A 25262-nucleotide genomic window follows, 5' to 3' on the forward strand; every position below is an offset into this window, starting at 1 on the left:
ATTGTTTAAGGTAAACCTATAATGTATACAATTTTAAATTTATAAACATGAAAAATTAAAAGCTCAACACAAACACGCTCTTAACATACATATAAAAAAAAGAATATTAGTATACATATTAAACATATTTTCAAACTTGCAATTGATATAAAATCAAAGTACTAACATGCATACTAATAATTAAAATAAATATGCTTAAATTAAAATAATAAATGATATTTACTTGTTGAAGTATTTTAAAATAATAAAATTTTTATTGTTGTCAATAATGAGTTTTTTATTCTTAAAGTTTTATTATTCATCGCGCGTATGCAATTAGAATATTTATAAAATAACAACATTAATAGCTGTTATTGAGGTGGCATTCTTATAGTTAATGAGATGTGATTAGTTATGGAGGAGACGACAGCCGATGTACAATCATCTTCACAACAAGGGACCATTGGCGGGCGAGTAGTTTTAAGAGCTGATACAACAATTATACCTTCAACCAAATTCTCTTGTTGCTTATTAATTTGTCTATCAACAACTCTCTTGTTGCTTGAAATTAAAACGACGACGTCTCATGATAGAGATATGCAAGAAGAGCACTCTAATGGTTTTTGGTTTTGAAAATCATGCAATAAAAGGATTGAACACGTTTAATTTTAATGGTTTTTTTTCTTAATTTTTTTTAATTAAAAAAATGTCAACAAAATATATTTTATATTTTTTTATTATTAGATTGTAAGGATATTTTTCATATTAATTTATTCTAGTTTGTATATATGTGTTATGTCTAACAAGACCAAGATTTTTTTAGATACAAAACATGAAATAAAATTTAGGCATTGTAGAAAGTTTTAGTAATTTTTTTTATCAACATGTTTATCATTTATTTTAGCGAATATAAAATTTTTAATTAGAGTAATTGTTTCTGTTATGAATAAAACATTTTATAATTTTTAAAGTTAATTAACTAAAAAAACAATTAAAATAGTATGCACTATATCATGCGTAATCAAGCTAAAATAAATTATAAATATAATAAAATCTTGTTCAAAATATATTTAAAAATTTTAAAAATAAAAAAACAATTTGAATTGATTTTTCATGAAAAATCAATTATTATTTTCATATTAGATACATAATAATAAAAAATAATCACTAAAATCAAATAAAAATCTATAATAGAAATGTTAAAATTAAAGAGGGATTGGATTTGGAATTTTTTTTTAAATACTAAAAAACCTAAAGAAAAAAAACAAAAAATTAACCCGTTATTTGATAAAAATGTAGTTGCATTTTTATTTAAAAATACATTACAATAATATTTTTTTATTTTTTAAAAATTATTTTTAACATTAATGCATCATAAAAATATTAAAAAATATTAATTTAAAAAAAAATTAAAATTTTTAAAAATTATTTTTAAAACGTAAAATAAACCAAAATTAATAAATAGCACGTATCTATCACATGAAAGAAAATATTGCAGTACACCGGAAGGAAAAGAGCTTAAATGCATAAAACAGAAACACGTGTATTTTTGCAGTCTATTATTAATAAGGAAATAAAAAAGAAAAGAAAGAAGGGCGGAAGTGGGCAGGCTTGCTCACTGGTTTCAATCAAACCAGGCCGGCGCCAAAAAACTCCAGCAAATGCTCACTGAATCGAAGAAGAAGATCTAAGAAAGCAAAAAATGAGCGGGACTCGACTATGCGCATTGCTCGGAGAATTAGGTTACGAAGGGGCAGAAACACTAGACCCAGACAGTTTCGAATGGCCTTTCCAATACGACGACGCACGCCCTATCCTCGACTGGATCTGCTCCAGTCTCCGCTCTTCCAACGTCCTCTCCCTCTCCGACCTCTCCCGGTTACTTCTTCTCACTCCTCTTCTTTTTTCTTTCTTATTTCTATTTCTTCACATCAGATCTAATTTTGTTTTTCAATCGATTCTCCAGGTACGAACAGTTTCTTCAAGAGGAGAAGCTTTTGGAGGTGCAATTCCCTTCCCACTTTATGTTTTTCTTTTTTTAAAAATGATTTGTGTAATTAGAGTGGGATTTTGGCTAGGGTGAGGACTTGGAGTTTGCTTATGATAGCATTTCAGCTTTTTCTTCAAGGAGAGACAATCAGGAGGAAGTTTTTGGCGCTGAAGAACCCTTAAAAGATATAAGGCAATTTCCCACTTCTTAATCATCTTTTTTCTTCCTTGCAAACCTTTCAATTCTACGCGTTATCATTTATTAATTTCTGATTTTTTTTTTGTCTTAGGGATGCCACTTCGGCTTATAAAGCTGAAGCTTTGGAGTTGCAGAAACAGCTCAGGCATTTGCAGGCGCAGTTTGATTTGCTTTCTGGCCAGGCTTCTGCTTTGATCCAAGGGAGACGGGCTCGAGTTGCTGCAACATCTACTGTGAATGGATGCCTTGCTGCAGTTGATGATACTCTTTCAGCACGAAACTTAAGGGTATGTAATCTTATTTTTTATTTTTTAAAAATGTACTTAACTTCATCAACAGCAATGATAATTGGAGTACTCTCTTTATCTCTTGTTTAACGCGGGTTGCTTTCAGAGACAAAACTGCATGTCGTATTTTGTTGCTTGCTATGCCTTCTGAAATCTTTCTTTGTAATGTAGATGAATGAAGTTCTTGGAAGGATTGCATCTACAGCACAAGAGTTGGCTCACTATCATTCTGGCGATGGTAGTGTTTCCCTTTCTGTTTTTAACTTGTTGTTTTGGCCATTTGAAATTATTGAATTACAATCAGTTTTTGTAAAGCATTTCTTGTGAAAGATTAGACCTTCAACTTTAGATCTTTTACTTTCAAACATATGGTGTTTGAATCTATTTGTAAAGAGGATAACGAAGTCGATTTAAAGCCTTGTTTTCAATTGAATACAGGCATTGATGTGTGGTATGGTTCTTTACTCTAATTGTAATTGAGCCCCAGTGTATGGTATACTTTGGGCCATTCTCAAGCTTCATTATAGAACATAAGGCTTGTTTGGATGGTTTGGGGGTGGGGGTAAGAAGAAAATGAATGGCAAGATGATGCACAAAAATGGAAGCTCTGCTCTTATCCAGACTTCTGACAACCAATTATTGGATTGACTTCAACTCCTAAGGTCATAGATAGAGTCACAAACTAACAAAAAATTATTTTCGGTTTTTCTTTTGATGGCTTCTATCACTATTTTTCTCGCAGAGGGTGGCATCTACTTAGCTTACTCTGATTTTCATCAGTACTGGCTTCAAGATTCATCTTGTACAAAGGAAATAAATCAGTGGTTCTCTAAGCAACTGGACACGGTATGTGGATGCCAAACTGTTTCTCTCTTATAGTATTGAATTTGAAGCCATTTTGCATGTCTATATAGGTACTCTTAGGACCTAAAGTTGCAGAAATTTAGTCAAGGACATCCATGACCAGTGGAGTGGTATAGTAGTTATTTCTGTTGACTGTTTATCTGTTTTCAGTGACTTTAAGTAGACACATTATTTTTTACCATGGCAATATTTGTTCTTGAATATAGCTGAAACATCACTTTTTTGAGAAGTAAGGGACATTACTCTCCTTTTTTGCATCTTTTCCATTTCACTCTTGCTTTTTCTTAAAAGTATCTGTCTGTTCAAAGTCATGCTCTACTGTAACTCAATAAATACTGGGATCCAAAGTTTAAATCCTGACTCAATGCACTAGACAATATGTATCTGCCTAATAATTCTGATTGAAAGTACAAGTTGAGTATTCTGTTATGAACAATTTTGTCAACAGTAGGATACATATTAGATCACTCTCAGTTTCAAGAAATGGTCTTTTTTATAGGTTTCATGGTCATAATGTGTTATAAAAATCAGGGACCTTTTCGACTAGTAGCTGAGGAGGGCAAATCAAAATGTTCGTGGGTGAGTCTTGATGACGTCTCAAATATTTTAGTACGAGGTATCCTTCACTTTTGCTTCTGCAACTAAAGTTCATGATGCATCCTTTTCTTCCCTTGTTGCCTTTATCTTCCTTGTATAAGTACCTCTGCAACTAATATTATGTAGAAATACGATTACCATGGTGAGATACATGCAATCTATGTGTTAGGATTTAATGCATTAACGTTGAGATTCACATGTCACTAACATATTCTTGATTTGGACTTGCATGGGCATTTGCATATTAGTGTTGTCAAAAGGCGTGCGCTTAAGTGCTATAGGCGAGGCAAGGTGAGATCACAACGTCTTTATCAGCCTCAAGCGATGATATTCATCGAAGCACTGCCTAGGCTATCGCCTCAAGCATTTTACAGGCTTGACGCCTTTTAGCACCTTTTACAACACAGTTACTACTTTAAATTATCTTATTTTTTGTTTTAAGGGTGAAAAATATAACTTTATATGACTATGTTATGGTATTTTCTTTTGATTTTCTAATGATGTAATCTTAATTGGGAAGATATATATTTTAGATTTATATATTATAATATAATATTATACATGCATACATACATACATGGTTAGTTTAATTTATTGCATATCGCCTTGGTTCATTTGGGCAAGCGTCTAGCGCCACATATATTATAATATAATGTTATACATACATACATACATGGTTAGTTTAATTTATTGCATATCGCCTTGGTTCATTCGGGCAAGCGTCTAGCGCCACATGCATTTTAAAGGCTTGGCACCTTTTGCCTTTGACAACATTGTTGCATATAACATGTATCATCCTGTTAAAATACTGTCACTTCTTTTTGGATGAAGCAGATTTAGAACAATCCCATCACCAGCGTGTTTCAGAATTGCAACGGCTTCGTTCTATGTATGTTGTTTATCTTAGTTTTCTGTAATTGCTTATTTTTCCCATATGGTTCTGTGCTTATTCTGTACTTACTTTGTCTTGCTCCATGGTAACCATTGCTATACCAATTAGAAGCCTTCTACAAGTGGTGGTTATTTTAATTTCATGCAGTATAGTTTTAAAACTTTTGGTCAAGATAACATAAGTTTTAAATGTTGTGAACTGTTCTTGAGAAAGAAACTACCGGTCTTTGCAATATTTATAGTGATTGACTTGCATCAAGAATCCATGTCTATTACTTCAATGACACCCACAGGTTAAATTAAGGTTTAGAAGAGTTTATGTCTGAGATTGGTGGTTAAGCAATTTGTCATGTATTCATGTGGCTGTTCTATGACTTTGATTTTTCGATATATCCCTTGTCCTCTTCCTTGCTCCCTCCTATGCATAAACACACACACATGAAAACTTGATCTTGGGTGTGGCATCACGGGGAGGGGGGTGATTTTTTTTCTATCTTGTTTTTCTTGGTGTTTAGTGGTGATATTTTTTTGAAACTCCTTGATTTAAGTCTGATGGTTGATAAAAATGCTAACAAATTTGACAGATTTGGAACAAGTGAAAGGCAGTGGGTTGAAGCCCAGGTTGAGAATGCCAAGCAGCAAGCTATTCTGATGGTACTTAAATCTCAAGTAACATCAGATGAAGCACACATACATCTTGATCTTCATTCTCTAAGGTAGAAATTTCATGTTCTATATTCTTTTTCAGTCTATGGTCTTTAACTTCTATTTTTATGGCTTCTGATCAAGCATAAGGTGATACACTCAGTGATATTGTTCTTTCATACATACATACATAGACATATGCACATATACATATATACATTCTCTGTATTTTACAAGCATATGCACGTATGCTCGTATGCATGCTTGTAAAATATAGAGAATGGCTGGATTCTTTTGTGTCCTCTTATCAAAATGGATTGTAGATGATCCTTAATGGAGATTATGCTGTGGGGTAGACACTTTTGCCACTAATGCCATAGAGAAGGCTTTGCATTATTAAAATGCTTTTATCACCTGACATAGTCTCTCAAATATGTTGAAAGTGGCTTTCATTTCTGTTGCAACTATATAATTACAAATACCTTGACACTAATTCTTGAGGATAACATGGTAATTATGAACTTTGTTAATTTGCATTTAAAATAGTTATGGGGACTTCCTCCATCATAAATGTCTCCCTGGAAACCTCTTTGCCTCAGCGAATCCTCTTTTGTTATTCTAAAATAACCCCTCCAGCCTAAGGAAATAATTACTCTCATTGCACACAAGCCTGCAATGTCATGTCCTGTCATCCAACTTCCTATGAAAGTAGCGGCAACAATTAACAAAAATTCCTAGGATGAATTACAATAAACCCACACTGAGTTATCATGAATATAATAGATACCACCCAAAAGTTTGAATGTTTGTACAGAAAACCCACCATGTTTTAATAAAATACTAAAGAAACCTCCTTTTACACAAAATCCCCTTTGGGTTTTTGTCAAACCTTCAAATTTCACCTTTCCTTGAGGAACTTATATCATGTTATTGTTTTGGCTATTTTATGTGACATCTTGTATTTATCTTGAATGAGCAGGAGAAAACATGTTGTATTGGTGGAAGAGCTTTCAAATCTTCATCACAAAGAAGATAAGTTATTATCTGAGGTTTGTTTGGGTGTATTTCCTAATTTTATCTATATATTTTTTTTAAATTCTGTAGGCTGTCATGGAGTATTTAGAGGTACTATAACTCTTGTGCTAGTATTCAGCAGGATTTGAAAGCCCACATATTTTCATTGTGACATCTGTTGTATTTTGCCCATGGAGGATGGCTCATTCTCCTTCTATTATTTTCTATTCCTTTTGTTTTAATTAAATCTTTCCTTTCCTAAAAACATTCAGAGAGGAAAACCTTAAGTTTGCACTTTGGGATATGCAGGAAAACCTTACGGTTTAGTGATTGCAGTTTGTGTGGCCTCTTTTAGACGATACTGATGTATTTAGGGAAATTTTGAAGTTGGCACTGTTAATGATATTATTTCAATCTGTGGGAACATTGATTGCTTAGACAAAAAACTGAACCTTAAATATGGGGGAACAGTGGTTGCATGGGTGGCTGCAACAGAGAAAAAAGATGGCATGGTGGTCGTGAGAATGCTTAGTGGTTTCTGTTGTTTTATTCATCTATATTCTCTCTCATTCATTCACTCACTCACAGACACAGACAATTACCAAAGCTGGGCTTTTCTTAGAGGTTACTATATGCATAATATTTGCCCTCTAATGATTCAGCATCAATTTTTCAGACCATTCCAGATCTTTGTTGGGAGTTAGCTCAACTCCAAGACACATACATTTTGCAAGGTATTACGAAGTTGTAGCTTTCCTGTTCTAGAAAGAGGAAGTGCATTTTCAATTTTGTGGTTCTGATAGCATTGGCTGTGAACTTAAATCAATTCTAATTTATGCACTTGCAGGTGACTATGATTTAAAGGTCATGCGTCAAGAATGCTATATTAATCGACAGAAAATGGTATTGTTGTCAACTTTATAAGTTTATCTCTTTGCATCCTGGTTATAGTTGTATTCTGGACAAAGAGTTAGTTCATCTGAAAGCAGGCTCTTGATTGCCATCATGTCCTATCTGCTTCCACAGCCTCCCTTTCCAATATTCTTTTTTGTTGCTCGCTTGTTCTGATAATAGAACCTAACAGAAGCTATCAAATAGACAATTTACCCAATTTGACGTCCTGTTCAAGTCAGGATTTGATGACTACTGCTGCAATATTTGTGTTTTAGAACTGATTGTGGATGTTCCAACAACTGTTTACTTCTGCATTGCTATACTGGTGTTAGATTAATCCATACTGTAAATAGTTCTGAATGTGTTCGTACAAAAACCATCCATCTCATCCAATTTTCATATAAACCAATTGAATAAATTGTTGTGACACTGATGAAACAATTCTATACTATGAATACACCTGCATGTATTTTTATGAGGATTCATAATCTTAATTTCTTGCTGCAGTTCATAAATCATCTAATAAATCAACTAGCAAGGCATCAGTTCTTGAAAATAGCTTGTCAGTTGGAAAAGAAGAACATGCTTGGAGCATATTCATTACTTAAAGTCATTGAGTCAGAGCTTCAAGGGTACCTTTCAGCAACTAAGGGCCGAGTGGTATTCCTTACTTCCTAAGCCTTTTGTTTTAGTTTCTCCTGATTTTCATGAGATTGCCACTTTTATCAAATGTGCTGGCCACCTACAAGTTTGTCTTCTAGAATTTTTTCTGTTTTTATCTGTCATTTTAACCAAATCAGGAATTGGGCTGAAATGATCATATATATACTATGTTCAGAAGAATTTTGTCAATAACTTTTTATTAACATGTGATAGGGTTGTTGCCTGGCACTAACTCAAGCTGCATCTGATATACAAGAACAAGGAGCAGTGGATGATCGGGATACTCTTCTGCATGGTATTAGGGACCTTCTAAGTATCCATTCAAGTAATGACCGCATACCCTTTCCCCTCACAGTTAAATTGTTGTAAAATTTATTGTTTGTTGGAGGTGTACTAATTATGGGATTCAATTTTTTGCTTCTGTCATTCCTTCAGATGCTCAAGCCGGATTATCAATATATGTATCAGCTCCTGGCATTGTACAACAGATTTCTGCTCTACATGCAGATTTGATGACACTTCAGTCTGATCTTGAGAACTCCCTTCCAGAAGACAGAAATAGATGCATCATCGAGCTGTGAGTAATCGAATTTCAACTAAGTTTCCACTACTACATTGAATAGTATCAGGTTTTCTTTGTTTCCCCTGTCCCCACCAAAACGGTATGATTTGAACATGAGATCCTCTGTGATTGGCATGATTATTGTTGCATCACTAAATGATTTCCCTATTTAGTCACATTGTTAAACTTTTTACCCCAAAATTCAGCCTTTTGCGACAATATACTCCTGACTAGACTAAGCCTTGCTTTCCCTTTCACTTGTGTTTACCTATGACTCTGTGTTTTGCTCACCCAAAGAGGTTCCTATAATTTTCTTCGTAAGCAAATAACCAACACAAATAAATAATCTCAAAGCACACAACAAATACAGGAAAAACTCCCAACCTTTATTAATCTCATAAACAAAGGATTTCCATAATACAAGTATGTGTGCTATGCATAAAGATTGCATACTACACAACCATGACATTTTTAGCTTATTTATAGACAAGTATGAGAGGTTATAAAGTATATAACTATCATCCCTACGTTTTAGGAAGTAGTGGGGCGCTTTCCCTCCATGTTTCCATGAACATAGAGGGTGGTTTTGACCCGTGATCTCATGATCTTAGTGTCTTGAGGAGCCATCCTAGCTATGCCCCCATGTTCAACAACCATGTCCCCATGATCTGTTCACCCATTTCCCCCATGATTTCATGATCATAACCGCCATAACTACTCACCACACTACTATACATTTATCCTAAAATTTGTTTGTCTAAATGCTAGCCCTCCACTGACATTCCAGTTGTATTTTTGCTACCTTGGAAACTCCATCCTCCAAGTCTAGTTTCATGCCAAGTCAAGAACCTATGACTTGCAAAAAACCGATGCACGCTGCTTGCTGAATTCGCTACTGCCTACTATGGGTTGCCATTGTCCAATGCTGTTGAATTCTAGGCAATTTGCACTCGTTGGCGCGTGCTCACACCTAGAACTCTAATAAACCATCCCCACCAGAAGAGTCCAACGTCCTCGTCAGAATAGAAGTGAGGTATTCCTGCACTTTGTTTTCGAATTGCCACAAATTTATGTCCTTTTCCCATTAAACCTTCGAGTTTTTCTTCCATTTTACTAAAAACTCATTTCGTCAATTCTTTTTATGCTGGTCGAGTCGACGATGTGATCTTGACAATACTATTATCAAACTGTTTGGGAATCGTTGAAGGAGCTCTTTGTGACTTACTTTGTTTTGGATCTTCTTGATCTTGTTGGAATGGTCTCAAATAACTTATATGAAAAGTTTGATGAAACTTTAGTCGTTATGACATCTTTAATCTATAGGCAACAACCCTCACTTTTTCCATGATTTTGAAAGGTCCATCATATCTCGGCACCAACCCTAGATGCTTTGTTTCCCTATAATTTTCTTCAAGATTTGTGGAGTTTATTTAAGCAACACCTTGTCGCCCTTACTGAATTCCAGTAGTTTTCGTTTCTTGCTCAAACAACACCTTGAAGATGGATGCTTAATTATGCTAACCAGAAACGAAGATTGCTGGAATTCATTGAGGGCGACAAGGTGTTGCTCAAATTAACTCCACAAATCTGGAAGAAAATTATGGGGAAGACAACATTAAGGGTAGGTGCCGAGATATGATGGACCTTTTGAAATCATGAAAAAAAATGGGGGTTGCTGCTTATAGATTGAAGTTACTAGAATGGCTAAAGCTTCTTCTAACTTTTCATATAAGTTATTTGAGACTATTCTAACAAGATCAAGAAGATCCAAAACAAAGTAAGTCACAAAGAGCTCCTCCAACGATTCACAAACAGTTTGGCAATGAAATTGTCAAGATCATTGTTGACTCAGCCAACATAGGAAGAATCGATGAACTGAGTTTTTAGTAAAATGAGAGAAAAACTCGAAGGTTTCATGGGAAAAGGAGATGGATTTGTGGCAATTCGAAGACACAGTGCAGGAATACCTCACCTCTATTTCGAGAAGGACGACAAACTCTTCTAATGGGGATGGTTTGTTAGAGTTCTAGGCACGCGCCAACGAATGCAAACTGCCGAGAATTCAGCAGCAAAGGACAATGACAGCCCACAGTGGGCAACAACGAATTCAGCAGGCAGCGTGCATCGGTTTTGTACGAATCATAGGTTCTTGACTTGGCATGAAACTGGACTTGGAGGATAGACTTGTCAAGGTGGCAAAAACACAGCTGGAATGTTAGTAGAGGGTTGACAGTTAGACAAACAAATTTCAGGTTACATGGACAACAATGTGGTGAGTAGTTATGACGGTTATGGTAATGGGGACATGCTTGTTGAACATGTGGGCATGATTGAGATTGCTCCTCAAGACACTAAGATCATGAGTCAAAACCACCCACTATGTTCATGGGGGAGAAAGTGTCCCACTACTTTCTAAAAAATAGGGATGATAGTTATATGCTTTGTAAACCATTCATACTTGTTTATAAATAAGCTTGGAAGGCCATTGCTGTGTAGCATGCAATCTTTGTGCATGACACAAACACTTGTATTGTGTAAATCTTTTGTTGACGAGATTAATAAAGGTTGAGAGTTTTTGCTAAGTGCTTTGAGATTATTTACTTGTGCTGGTTATTTGCTTATGACAAGAAAAATGTGAGAACCTCTTTGGGTGAGCGAAACACAGTTGTAGGTAAACATGAGTGAAAGGGAAGGCAAGACTTGGTCTAGTCAGGACTAAACTGCTGTAAAGGGCTGAATTTTGGGGTGAAAAATTTGACCCTGTGACAAGTGGTATCAAAGATTTAAGTGTTATGTTTGCATCACTATATGATTTGAACATGAGATCCTCTGTGATTGGCATGCTTATTGTTGCATCACTATATGATTTCCCTAATACAAGATAGTGATGATGCCTAGAAGACAATCAAAGATTGAATTGTTATGTGTCCACGGACTTCCTTGTGTTCAGGAATTTTGTCTTTTGCCAATGTCACCATCTCTTCTTTGTAGATCATTTTCTACAGAAGGATCCATTATATCTTTGAAAGGGTATTTTTGTGGACAAAATTTCTTCTGGTTAGGGTTCTTTTTGGCTGGGTGGTGGAAAGGGGGTTGTGATTGAAGCCCGCAGTTAAATGCATTGAAAATCACTGTAAAACCTCCATGCTACATTTTGCTTTCAGATTGGGGGGGGGGGGGGGTAGGGTTCAATGAAACACTTAATGCAATCGAGAAACAAGAGGAATAACCATTCTATAGACTAGCTTTTAGTGGAAATTGTAGTTGGGAATATTGGAATTATTCACATGAATGGACTGATTTTTAGAATGTGAGGGAGGGAGCAGGCGGCTGCTAGTAAAACTCTGAAGCAGTTATCACATTTTCTGTTTATTTCTTGCAGTTGTACACTTATTCAAAGTTTGCAGCAATTGTTGTTTGCATCTTCAACAACTGCACAGCCAATACTGACACCTCGGGTAAAATCGCACTGTTATTTCTTTCATCTTATGTTTAACTGGTTGAATGGTCTTTTGCAGTTTTTGTCCTTCCATGTTCTTGTTGGTTTATGCTCTTGTTACTTAAATATCTGAGTTATATGTATGGCCCAGTGATTAATTTTAAATATCAAAACATGCAGCATCACTTCTGATTGATTTCTGAAACTTTAAATGATTGTAAATCAAAAATATTGATGCCCTTGCTGGGTGTTTCCAGAATTTCCTCTTTGAAGCATAGTTACCTGATCTTTGTTGAAGAACCTATATTTTTATCAAACTTTTCATGTGTCCTTACCATGCCTTCAATTCTTGGAAAGAGGTTGTCTTTAGAGAGAGGTTACTGCCATTTTGGACCTTTCAAAGGGACATGGGTGTTCTGGTGGCTTTATGGATATTAGATACAAGGACTGACTGGAGCAATCATTCTACGTTGTTTCTAATATATACAGTTTTTGAATCTTCCCTGATGCACTGTCTGAATATATTAAGCGCTCATTGTGCTGTTTCTTTTGTGTTCTAACTTGAGATGTTTGCACCTGTGACATTTGTTGCCTGTTTTAGACATTAATGAAGGAGCTTGATGAAATGGAAAAGATCAACGCAAAACTATCTGTGGCGGTTGAAGAGGTGACCCTTGAACACTGCAAGAAGAATGAGGTGAGCTTACATTGATATATTATGAAAAATCATCCCATGGGTTAATTCCTACTTATAGCTGAATCATCACTTCACAGTATATTAAAACAATACAAGAATAACTGGACTGTCGAAATTTTGAGACAGATGCATTTCCTTACCTGGTTTAGTCTGAAGTGAATTAACCTTCCAAGTGGAGGGAGGATAATTAGGGGCCCTTCAGTAAGCCTTTAAAGATGACAACAATAACAAAGGTGACTGTAAACCGTAACACTTAATGTTAAAAAAAGAAAAGAAATCAAATCGTGACTTAGCTTTTAGGGGTAAACCGCAACGCTTAATGTTAAGAAAAGAAATGAAATCGTGACTTAGCTTTCAGGGCAACATGTTTCTTTTGCACAATATGAGATAATACCTTTCTCTAGCATATCTCCAATTGCTTACGTACATCAAAGATAGTTTTTATAGTGAATCTTGAAAGAAATTTACATAAAAAGATTCTTCTGCTTCTATGCCTACACCATGCTACGCCACAAGGAAGAAGTCCCCGTCCTCTGCTCAATTTTTAAAACCACACCTATTACGCCATGCATCTGAATTTCCTGTCCACGTTCATTTCTCTTGCAGATTGTAAAACATCATTCACAAGAGGTTGGACTTCAAAGGCGTGTTTTTGTTGATTTCTTCTGCAATCCTGAACGTTTGAGAAGCCAAGTTAGAGAATTGACTGCTCGAGTCAGAGCTTTGCAAGTTGCTTGATCCACTTGTTCATTTAGTCTGTCTGTCTATTCTATTCTTACCTTTAAAAAAAAGACAAGCTGATTTGTTTCTTGAATCTAGAGTTACGTCCATACTGTTATCGGTAGAGTATCATGAGTCCAATGGCAGCTTCTGTTGCTACTGAAGCTCCACATCAGACAAGGAACAAATGTTATCCATTACCAGGGTTTCATAAATGCAACATCAATGAAACATGGAACAGAGAAATGGATTCTTTCTGCCGTAGCTTATTTGCAGATGCCACTGGCACGAGCACAAGCAAAAACATGTAAAAAAGCAGCTGCGGTTTGTGTTATTCAAAAGAACATGGGATGAAAAGGCTTCGCGAGTCGATGGATCAAACTCAGGGGGAGAGGAAAACAGAAGAAAATTTAAAGCAGCAGCTAAAACAGGAGAAGAAAATTTAGCTATTGTGTGCAATAAGAATTTAATGTAACGCATGTAGGTACGTAACATAAAAGTCATTGGCGGTGTTGGGTCAGAATCTTTGGAAGTGAAAATCACCTCCGCCGCCGCCACTAAAAGCAGCAACTACGATTAATGCCATGGCAGCGAAAAGATCCAGAACTAGAACTGACCCAATCGATCTTGGAGAGGCAAATAAATCCAGAGATTTCAAATGCTAATAGCGATAGAAAACATGAAAAAAGAATTTTCTCTGTCGAGTAAATTATAAAAGGGAGTGTAGAGTTGGTTTGGTTTTTATTTTCCATTAATATTGATAGATTTCTCAAATTAAGAGCAGGGTTTTATTTAATTTACTGTATTTCATCCCTCCCGTCTAACTACAGAAGAGATTGAAGGCAATGTAATGATTGTTGTAAAAACCCGCGAAATTCAATGACTCATGACACGCCATGTACTCATAACAAGTTAGAAATAGAATTTTTTTTAAAAAATATATTATCACGTTCCATTGATACATTATGTGATTTTATTATCATTTACATCACACACACACACACACACACACACACACACACACACACATATATATATATATATATATATATATAATATAATAACATCACGAAAGAAAATACATATTCATTGTATCCATAACATAATATAAATAAACAATGTACCGTATTGACAATTTAAATAGGTAAATTCTCCATATTAAATTTCTACTAAGTCTCTTTTTAACAGTTTACTTTATATTATCGTGCCACCTTACGTTGTATTATTTCTTTAATCTATAATTAACACCAATCATTAACATGTATTATGATCTGGAAACATGGTACGTTGGGCATACTTTCATAACTAATTATCATTTCTTAATTATGATCAATTAGTCTACAATTTTTATATATTAATTGCAAATTTAATCGACACATTAATAATTCCTACTTTAGTATATCCACACACACACACACACACACACACACATATATAAAGCGGCATTTTACAAAGAATTAAATTAGTATTTGATTATTGTCTCATGACAAAAAAAAGAGATAAAGATAATGAAGATAAAAATATATTTTTTTTGTTGAAAAGATAAACTAGAGACTATTTATTATTTTTTATCCCTAAAATATTCTTGTAAATCACTTTTAATTTCAAAATTATTCAACTAAAGCATATAAAGATAAAAATAGTTATTATTATAATCTTAAAATTTGAAACAGGTTTCGACTTGGAGCAAGGTCCGAGTCATTAGTTGGAAGGATCAACTTTATTTTTTTTAATATCAAAACAATATCGTTTTTATAGAAAATTTTTCAAAACAAAAGTCAATATGTTTTCGATCTTGGCTTTAACTAGGTTTTACCGAAGAGTTGTGAGTCTTCCTAAGTTTTTTTATTACATCAAACTATGTCAATTATTTTTTATTACATTTAGACCTGTCCATGCTTTGGGTTGGCTGGATTTCAAGTTGATTCATTAGGTCATTTCAAGTTTTATAATTAGAGTTATTATATTATTATTAATTCAAACACTCAATATAAACTAAAGTAGTAGTAGTAATAGTAATAATAATAATAATACATATTAAAGATAAAATAGTTTTTTCATATTTAACTTCAAACATGATACAAAGACAAATATTATTACTTCTATTATATTATATTTTTTTTTTATTTTTATTGTCTCTGATTCCATGTGAAACAATAACCAAATATTAACTTAATTTATTTTTAGTGACTAAAAAGAAATTATTTTTTAAAGTTTTTTGTTTTTTAAAAAATATTAAAATATTTTTTTTTAAAATTTATTTTTAATTTTCATAAATTAAAACAATATATATAAAATTTTAAAAATCAAGATGTACCGAAAAGACAAATACTTAATATTTGATGTCATTTTACGGGACACCCAAACGAATTTCACATAACTGAATATGAGGTCAAGAAATCCAATCTAATAATCCAATTCTAAGCTGCGGTGTCCATGAAAATCCGAACCCCAGCTGAAAATGAACACGATCATCCACAAACCAAGCACATCTCCAAATCACCCATCTTCACTCTTCCCTCAAATCAGCAGATGCAAGACTACAAGACACCTCAAGCAAATCCATGCCCACTTCATCAAAACAGGCCAAATACACCACCCTCTTGCTGCTTCTGAACTCCTCAAATTTCTCACCCTCTCTACTCAACGTGAAATCAAATACGCACGTAAGTTTTTTAGCCAAATCCATCATCCCAATTGTTTCTCTTGGAATACTATAATTAGAGCTTTAGCTGATTCCGATGACGATGATCTTTTTCATGTTAACTCATTAGAGGCTTTACTGTATTTTTCCCACATGCTTACTGATGGTCTCGTGGAACCTAATAAATTCACTTTCCCTTGTGTGCTAAAAGCCTGTGCGAAATTGGCTAGGATTGAAGAAGGGAAACAGCTTCATGGGTTTGTTGTGAAGTTAGGATTGGTTAGTGATGAGTTTGTTCGTAGTAATCTTGTTAGAGTGTATGTTATGTGTGGGGCCATGAAAGATGCTCATGTTTTGTTTTATCAGACAAGGCTAGAGGGTAATGTTGTTTTATGGAATGTTATGATAGATGGGTATGTGAGGATGGGGGATCTTAGAGCTTCTAGGGAGTTGTTTGATAGCATGCCTAATAAAAGTGTGGTTTCGTGGAATGTGATGATATCTGGATGTGCACAAAATGGACACTTTAAGGAGGCGATTGAGATGTTTCATGATATGCAATTGGGAGATGTGCCTCCAAATTACGTGACTTTGGTTAGTGTTCTTCCTGCTATCTCGCGACTAGGGGCTATTGAATTAGGAAAGTGGGTGCATCTGTTTGCAGAGAAGAATGAGATTGAAATCGATGATGTGCTTGGTTCTGCTTTGATCGATATGTATTCCAAGTGTGGTAGCATTGACAAAGCAGTCCAGGTATTTGAGGGGATAAGAAATAAAAAGAATCCCATTACTTGGAGTGCTATCATTGGCGGGCTTGCTATGCATGGTCGAGCAAGGGACGCTCTTGATCACTTTTGGAGAATGCAACAAGCTGGAGTGACTCCCAGTGATGTTGTGTATATTGGTGTATTGAGTGCTTGTAGCCATGCTGGTTTAGTTGAAGAGGGTCGATCTGTTTATTACCATATGGTTAACATTGTTGGTCTCTTGCCTAGGATTGAACATTATGGGTGCATGGTTGATCTATTAGGCCGTGCTGGGTGTTTAGAAGAGGCTGAACAGCTTATACTTAACATGCCTATTAAACCGGATGACGTGATATTGAAGGCCTTGCTTGGTGCTTGTAAAATGCATGGAAACATTGAGATAGGAGAACGTATTGCAAAAATTTTGATGGGTTGGTATCCACATGATAGTGGATCTTATGTGGCTCTCTCCAATATGTTTGCCTCCGAAGGAAACTGGGAGGGGGTTGTCAAAGTGAGGCTTAAAATGAAGGAATTGGATATAAGGAAAGACCCTGGATGTAGTTGGATTGAGCTTGATGGAGTGATACACGAATTCCTTGTGGAAGATGATTCCCATCCTAGAGCTGAAGGAATCCATTCGATGTTGGAGGAAATGTCAGATCGATTAAGGTCAGTGGGATACAGGCCAAACACTACCCAAGTCTTGCTCAACATGGACGAAAAAGAAAAACAAAGTGCATTGCACTATCATAGTGAAAAGATTGCAATTGCCTTTGGCTTAATCAGTACAAGGCCCCAGACACCACTCCAAATTGTTAAGAACCTGCGTGTCTGTGAAGATTGTCACTCTTCAATAAAACTTGTCTCAAAGATTTATAATCGTAAGATAATCGTAAGAGACCGGAAGCGCTTCCATCATTTTGAGAACGGTTCGTGTTCCTGTATGGACTATTGGTGACTTGCCATTTTCCAACCACAATTTTCCAGCACTTTACTAGTACTAATTATAAATAGCTTAATAGGACTTTTCTGCGATCTATTTAGCATAAATTGGATGAGAAGAAGAGCATGGACAGAGCACAGCTCATGATGAGAAATGATCTTAGGTGGGATATGATTGAAAGCTGCAATATCCCAGGGTCTCATGTACTGGTGTGTTTCAAAATCCTTCGAAAAAGAGTAGTCTCAGACACATTGAGCTAGCTCACTTGTTTGATGTTTCCATTCTGTAAAGAAGGAAGTTACAAGCCATTAGAATTATTTTGTGCAGAGGAAATTTTGGCCTAAATGTCAAATTAAACACACGGAGAGTGATGTAACTTCATTGTGGTCCTGTAATTTTCACAAGTTCTTAATGCCATCCTTATATTCCATTTCCGACAATCATTTTAATCTCTGCTTCCAAACTTATGAGTCAAGAATCCCAGAACCCCTCAGCTCCCGAAGTCTTCGCTGCACAGTCTAACTTCTTTAAAGGTCAGCATTCACTTTCTTTTATGGATATATTATACAATATACTAAAAAAAAAAATTAGTGTTCTTATTACTATTTACCAGTAGTGTAATGATAAAGTTGTTCTTACTAAAGAGAGTTACTAAAACTGCAGGAGAGACTACAATTATCTTTTTATTGGGATGCATTTGATATTTAATGAATGATTTGGGAGAAAACTGTCCGTGCAAATTTTAGTGGGGCATTGTGGGGTACCTCTGTTACTGTTTACCTTGACATAAAATACTGTGATTAGAGCAGTGTAATGGCAGGGCTATCATCGCCACATAGAGTTGCAAAGACTACAGAGAAAGGATGGGGTTGTTTTTTTTATTGAGATGCATTTGACATTGAAAGAATGGTTTGGGAGAAAACAATCTGTGCAAATTTTAGTGGGGCATGATGGGGCTGCAGACATTTGACACTAGGGCTGTAATGCCCTAGGCGCTAGGGCCAGACTTGCGCACCTCGGTCTGTAGACTTGCGCGTCTAGGGTTTGCAGAACCACGCGCTGGATGTAGACCTGCACGCCTGGGTCTCTTCTGACCTACGCCTGCGGTCTGTAGACCCCCCGAGGGGTTGCAGACTCGTGTGGCTGGGTCTGCAGACCTTGTAGAGAAGAAAAGTGAAAAAAAATAATAATAACAATTATTATTATTATTGTTAATATTATCGTTATTTTTTTTAAAAAAATTATTACGATAAATAATAATAAAAGTTTAATATTATTATTAATATGATAAATATTATTATTTGTATCCTAAATATTATTATTTTTATTATAATTAAAAGTATTAAAATTAAAAATATTATTATTTGTGTTATAAATATTATGATTTTTATTATAATTAATATTATTATTGTTTACTTATACACAAAGTACTATGAATTGGAACAGTGTAATGATAGAGTTGTCCTTGCCATAGAGAGTTGCAAAAACTGCAGGGAGAGGATACAGTTGTCTTTTCATTGGGATGCATTTGACATTGAAAGGATGGTTTGACAGAAAACAGTATGTTTAAATTTTGGTGGGGCATGGTGAGGCTGCAGGCACTTGGCGCTAGGGCTATCATGCCTTGGGCACTAGGTCCAGACCCTCGCATGTGGGTTTGCAAACCCGCATGTCTGGGTCTGCAGACCTGCTCGCTTGGTTCTACAGAATTGGGCGCTGGATGCAGACCTGCATGCCTGAGTCTCTTCATACTTGCACCTGGGATCTGCAGACCCCTCGAGGGGTTGCAGACATGTACGGCAAGGTCTGTAGACCTTGCAGAAAAGAAAAGAAAAAATAATAACAATTATTATTATTATTATTATTATTATTATTATTATTATTATTTTCATCGTTAATATTTTTTTAAAAAATTATTGCTATAAATAATAATGAAAGTTAATATTATTATTAATATGATAAATATTATTATTTATATTCTAAATATTAGTATTTTTATTATAATTAAAAGTATTAATTTTATAAATATTATTATTTGCATAATTATTAAACCCGACCCGGAGGTTGAACTGGCCAAGGAGCCGAGTCCCGGGTTTCATGAGTCAACTGGAGTCAACTTGGGTCAACTCGGAAAATTAAAATAATTTAAATTTTTAATATTTTATATGAAAAAATTAAGAAAAAATTCTTGTAAATATAAGTTATACATATTGTAAATAATGAAATTTAAAAGAATATTTTAAAAAGTTTTTTTTATCCCACATTAAAAAGATATTATGTTAAGTTTTTAAGTTGAGATATTTAAACTAAAAAAGTTTTTTTTATCTCATATTGAAAAAACATAACGTTTTTCTTGAGAACATAGAGTATATATATTAATGGTTTCAATCCCGTATTGAAAAAACATAACTTTTTCTTATGAACATATAATATATATACTAATGAGTTTCTAATATCACATTGAAAAAAAAAAACTTTTTCTTGGGAACATAGAGTATATATACTAACGGGTTTCAAATCCCACATAGAAAAAAGATAGCTTTTTTTCTTGAGAACATAGAGTATATATACTAATAGGTTTTAAATCCCACACTGAAAAGATACTATATTATCCTTTTAAGTTTAAATATTTAAACCAAAAGGTTTTTTTTATCCCACATTAAAAAAACATAATTTTTTTCTTGGGAACATAGGGTATATATACTAATGGGTTTCAAATCTTACATTTGAAAAAAAAACACCGGGTGTTATCCGGGTTTGGCAGGGTCGTTGCACCGGCCGGTCTTTTCATAAACATGGACCGATCCAGCCCCCGAGTCGACCCGCCGGGCCGGTCCGGGTTTAATAACTATGATTATTTATGTTATAAATATTATGATTTTTATTATAATTAATATTATTACTATTTACTTAGATACAAAGCACTGTGGATTGAAGCAGTGTAATGACAGAGCTGCCCTTGCCATAGAGAGTTGCAAAGACTGCAGGGAGAGAACGAGGTTGTTTTTTCATTGGGATGCATTTGACATTGAAGGGATGGTTTGAGAGAAAACGGTCAGTGTAAATTTTGGTGGGGCATGGTGGGGTGTCCCAGTTACTGTTTACCTAGACACAAAACACTGTGGATTGAAGTAGTGTAATGGTAGAGCTATCCTTGCCACAAAAGTTGCAAAGACTGCAGAGGGACGAGGGTGGTGTTGTCTTTTTATTATGATGCATTTGACATTGAAAGAATGGTTTGAGAGAAAACAGTTAGTGCAAATTTTGGTAGGGTATTGTAATGGTAGAGCTATCCTTGCCACAAAATGTTGCAAAGACTGCAGGGGGAGGGTGGTGTTGTCTTTTTATTATGATGCATTTGACATTGAAAGAATGGTTTGAGAGAAAAAAGTTAGTGCAAATTTTGGTAGGGTATGGTGGGGTTACAGGCCCCAGGCTGTAGACACCTGACGTTGGGGCTACCATATCCTGAGCGCTAGAGCTAAACCCACTCGCATGGCTGTAGCCCAGGCGAGCGGGCCTGCAAGCCTGCTCGTCTTGGTCTGCAAACCCGCATGCCTAGGATCTTCAGACCTGCTCGCTTGGGTTTGTAGAACCGCGTGTTGGATGTAGACCCGCATGCCTAGGGTCTTCAGACCCACTTGATTAGGTTTGCAGAACCGAGTGTTGGATGTAGACCCGCACGCCGGGGTGTCTTCTGGCCTGTGCGCGAGGTCTGCAGACCCCTCGAGAGGTTGCAGACTCGTGCGACTGGGTTTGCAAATCTTACAGAGAAGAAAAATGAAAAAAAAAAGTATAATAACAATTATTATTATTATTATTATTATTATTATTATCATTAATAAATTTCTTTTTAAAAAATTATTACTATAAAAACTTGGGTCAAACAAATTTAATATTATTATTAATATGATAAATATTATTATTTGTATTCTAAATATTTTTATTTTTATTATAATTAAAAATATTATTATCTGTGTTATAAATATTATGATTTTTATTATAATTAATATCATTAATATTAAAAATATCATTATTTTTACTAAAAATATCATTATTTTGATTATAATTAATATAATAATTAATAAATTTATAAAAAATATTATTAATATTGAAAAAAAACCATAATTGTTTTTAAGAGATTAAAAAATATAAGAACATGGACAAACAAGTTAAATATTATTATTAATGTTATTAAAATTTAAATAAATATTATTAATATAAAAAAAAACATAGATTTGATTTTAAGGGTAAAATAAATTATTTTTATTATTTTTATTATTAACTTAGGTCAGGCATCCCCTTCTAAACTCAAGAAAATTAAGGTTAGAAAGGGGTGCCTAACCCAAGTTGTTTGGGTGTGTCAGGGGTGCAGACTAAAATTACTTAGGTCTTACAACCTCACTTGGCCCAATGCTTTGGCGTCCGGACCTAAGGTTGTTGGGTCCGACGTCTAGACCTATAGGTAATGCGTCTTCAGACTTACTCAAGAGAATTGGGTCCGGACACCGAACTCATTAGCTTTGGATCCTGACGTCGAACCCATTAGCCTTGGGTCCAGACGCAGACCCAAGAGAATTAGATCTTAACGCCAGATCCAATTCTCTTGGATCCGACGTCAGGACCCAAGGCTAAAAAGTCCTACGTTAGGACCCAATTTTCTTGGATTCGGTATTAGGACCCGAGGGTAATGAGTTCGGTGTCCGGACCCAATTCTCTTGGGTTCGGCATCAGGATTCAAGGCTAATAGGTCTGGCGTGCGGTCCCAATTCTCTTGGGTTCAGCGTCTGGACCCAATTCTCTTGGGTTTCATGTTAGGAACCAAGGGTAATGGGTCATGTGTCATGATCCAATTCACTTGGGTCCTGCGTCAGGACCCAATTCACTTGGGTCTCGCGTCAGGATCCAAGGGTAATGAGTCTTGTGTTCCAGCACAATTCTCTTGGGTCCGACGTCAAGATCTAAGGTTAATGGGTTTGGCATCTGGTTCTAATTCGGGTCCAGCGTTATAGCTAGACTCAACATATTTGATATTTTTTATGAAAATAAAAAGTTAGTCCGCAGTGTAGCGCGAGCCACCTCACTGCTGCGCTATTTTGGTTTGGTTGTTATTTTGGGTTTTGTAAATTATTAGTTATTCAAACAATGTGGGAGGTTGGGAAGGATGGTATCGAGGCAGGGACCAATCTGGTGCCTGTAAGAAAAACCCACAAAATCATAGATTTGCCTCCACTACAGTACCGTTACAGTTAAAAACTGAAAAATTTTATAATCATACCATTTTTTACAGTGAAAGAGCATTTTCTTTTAATATTTGTATAATATTATGCAATTTTAAATCATATATTATTTTATTAGTCTCTAATTCATGACAATGTGTCTATAATAATTTTTTTGCAGAAGTTATGTATTACCCTGACGTTGACAAAAGTCCCTATTTTATTTATTTTTGTCACTGGAATTAGGCATCAACGAGGAAGCTATTAGCATAGTTTTAAAACCCGGACCGACCCGGCGGGCCGATCCGGGCATGAAATCGGGTCGGGTCTAAGCAAAAACCCGTCTGAGAGTTGGTCCGGCGAAACTCGACCGACCTGGATAAACCCGGCTGAGACCCGGCTTATTTTTCATGCTTTTTCACTGTAGCTTGTAGAAGTACCAACAGATGTAGAGGTCATTCCATGCTCTGCATATGCTTTATTAACCATTGAACAACAAAAAAAAGAATAAAAAAACCATTAGAGAAATCCTTTGCATAAAACCCATCTCTTCAATCTTCAAAGTTCAAAGCTATATCACTATTAGTTGCGATTCGGGAAGAAAAGCAGAGGAGAAAAAGACTTTAAGGCAACCCATACCGGTTCAGATCTGCCATACCGGTTCAAATTTGCGAGCAGAGTAGATAATCCTACCTCCAGCTCCTCATGACTCTCCTTTTTTTCTCTTGCTCTCTCTATTACATCATCGTTCATGTCGATTGTGATCTATTAGACCACAAACAAATGGTGAAGATGAAGCAATCTTGATCTAAGAAGAAGCCATAAATCTAATAATAGGGGCAGAGAAAACTCAAGCGATAATTGTAGACCACAAAGAAAAGTGTGAATCTTGTTTTCGGGATGCTAAACTAACCAGGGTTAGTAACCACCACCAGCAATATAAGTCATGCCTTGGCTTTTATTTTCTAATTTTAGGACTTTATTGTAGAAAACTGTTGCCTTGTCTTAAAAACGAATGGCTTGGCTTTTATTTCATTAATTAATTTTAGCAAGAGGAAAGAAAGACTAGCTTTTAGATTCTAATTTTTGAGTTGACCCCATTTGACCCGTGACCCGATCATCATACCGGATCGATCACCGGGTTGGGTTTTAAAACTATAACTATTAGCATTAAGATTATTTTTTTTTAAAAAAACATTATTGTCTTTTGGTCACCACCATCTACCAAACTTTCCTCAGTGAAGAAATTATTATATGTAAACATTCTCTTACCAACCTAGTTTAGTAAACTAGTTCTCTTTTTTTTTTTCTTTCCCCCATGAATTATTTGAAAAATTTTATGGTGTTCAAATTTATATTTATTGATATCCTATTAATTACTTAATAAAATTCATTTTATATAAGTAGATAAGTACAAGTAAGAGAAAAACAAAATACTAAATGAAGATATTTTTATTTTTATCACTTTTAGTGGGTCATGAGATTTTTTTTTCTCTTCCACTTATATTTATCCTTTTTTTCTAGGTGGGTAGCTAATAGGATGATACTAGTTATAACTTAAGCACCATAAAATATTCATGAACTATTCCTTTATAATTGTGATACACAAAATTAACCAAGAAGATATATGAAGTATGAGATAGAATGAACAGGCCAAACTTTTTATAGTTGATTATTGATAAATTGTTTTGTACAATTATTAAGTTAACATGACTTATTGGATTCAGATAGGTCAATGAACTTAATCTTAAATTTTTCCTTTTTTTTTTAAAAACATTATCATTGCCTGAACATTTTTTTTTTTAATTTTTATACTGGAAACAATTTGGAAATAATAAAATGACGAACACAAACAAAACGCAGATGAACATAACAATGTAGGATGAGTAAAATCCACCATTCCAATGCCAGAATAGACAATTTACAGCTAAATCGAGTGCGTGCCACAAGCAGGCACCACAAACAGGTAGTTTAAAATGACATTTAATTGAATATTGTGAGGGACTCAGCAGAAATCCCAATAGACTGTTAACACAAATAGAATCATATGCTTTTGTAATCCGGTTTTTAACATCAATCTAGCTAAATTACATTCAAGCTTCATGTATCGTCCTCGAAATCCCTGATACTCTTCAATACTTGAGACAATCATAAGCACATTCTAGTCTGTTCTGTCTAATGGATCCAAATGCTTGCAAAACACCAACATAGTTATTTTGACAGACACAGACAGAACAAATACTTAAACAGAGAAATAAATTACTTCT

At 34.9% G+C, this 25262-nt stretch overlaps 2 protein-coding genes and 1 long non-coding RNA gene across 4 annotated transcripts; 2 read left to right on the forward strand and 1 right to left on the reverse strand.

Moving 5' to 3' along the window:
• Positions 1 to 1539: 1539 nt before the first annotated feature.
• Positions 1540 to 13704, forward strand: LOC133682491 (AUGMIN subunit 3). 2 transcript variants are annotated; one of them, XM_062105838.1, is made up of 18 exons: positions 1540 to 1857; positions 1946 to 1982; positions 2058 to 2161; positions 2259 to 2454; positions 2626 to 2692; positions 3197 to 3300; positions 3850 to 3934; positions 4747 to 4804; positions 5391 to 5522; positions 6431 to 6500; positions 7142 to 7199; positions 7313 to 7368; positions 7867 to 8019; positions 8236 to 8347; positions 8458 to 8599; positions 11967 to 12042; positions 12625 to 12720; positions 13327 to 13704. In XM_062105838.1, the coding sequence occupies exons 1-18, from the start codon at positions 1682 to 1684 to the stop codon at positions 13456 to 13458; spliced, it is 1854 nt and encodes a 617-aa protein (XP_061961822.1). In that variant the 5' UTR covers positions 1540 to 1681; the 3' UTR covers positions 13459 to 13704. The 2 variants fall into 2 exon arrangements, with proteins under 2 accessions (XP_061961822.1, XP_061961823.1); XM_062105839.1 differs by having other exon boundaries at positions 1541 to 1857; positions 4750 to 4804.
• A 2090-nt stretch (positions 13705 to 15794) lies between these two features.
• On the forward strand, positions 15795 to 18216 carry LOC133681632 (pentatricopeptide repeat-containing protein At5g48910). The gene has a single exon (XM_062104724.1). The coding sequence runs from the start codon at positions 15902 to 15904 to the stop codon at positions 17789 to 17791; it is 1890 nt and encodes a 629-aa protein (XP_061960708.1). The 5' UTR covers positions 15795 to 15901; the 3' UTR covers positions 17792 to 18216.
• A 4981-nt stretch (positions 18217 to 23197) lies between these two features.
• On the reverse strand, positions 23198 to 23973 carry LOC133681366 (uncharacterized). Its single transcript, XR_009836507.1, has 2 exons — positions 23635 to 23973; positions 23198 to 23471 (listed from the first exon to the last, which is right to left on the reverse strand). It is a non-coding gene; the product is annotated as an uncharacterized LOC133681366 (long non-coding RNA).
• Between the last annotated feature and the right edge of the window lie 1289 nt (positions 23974 to 25262).

This window comes from Populus nigra, chromosome 2 (assembly GCF_951802175.1).
Source record: "Populus nigra chromosome 2, ddPopNigr1.1, whole genome shotgun sequence".
In the NCBI taxonomy this organism is placed as follows: domain Eukaryota; kingdom Viridiplantae; phylum Streptophyta; class Magnoliopsida; order Malpighiales; family Salicaceae; genus Populus; species Populus nigra.

What these genes read in the sequence shown, in the direction of transcription:
- LOC133682491 (XM_062105838.1), top strand. Translation starts at nt 1,682, where the DNA reads ATGAGCGGGACTCGACTATGCGCATTGCTCGGAGAATTAGGTTACGAA. An exon ending in GAACCCTTAAAAGATATAAG is followed by an intron (nt 2,162 to 2,258) that starts GCAATTTCCCAC and finishes TTTTTGTCTTAG; the next exon opens with GGATGCCACTTCGGCTTATA. An exon ending in TTTCAGCACGAAACTTAAGG is followed by an intron (nt 2,455 to 2,625) that starts GTATGTAATCTT and finishes TTTGTAATGTAG; the next exon opens with ATGAATGAAGTTCTTGGAAG.
- LOC133681632 (XM_062104724.1), top strand. Translation starts at nt 15,902, where the DNA reads ATGAACACGATCATCCACAAACCAAGCACATCTCCAAATCACCCATCT.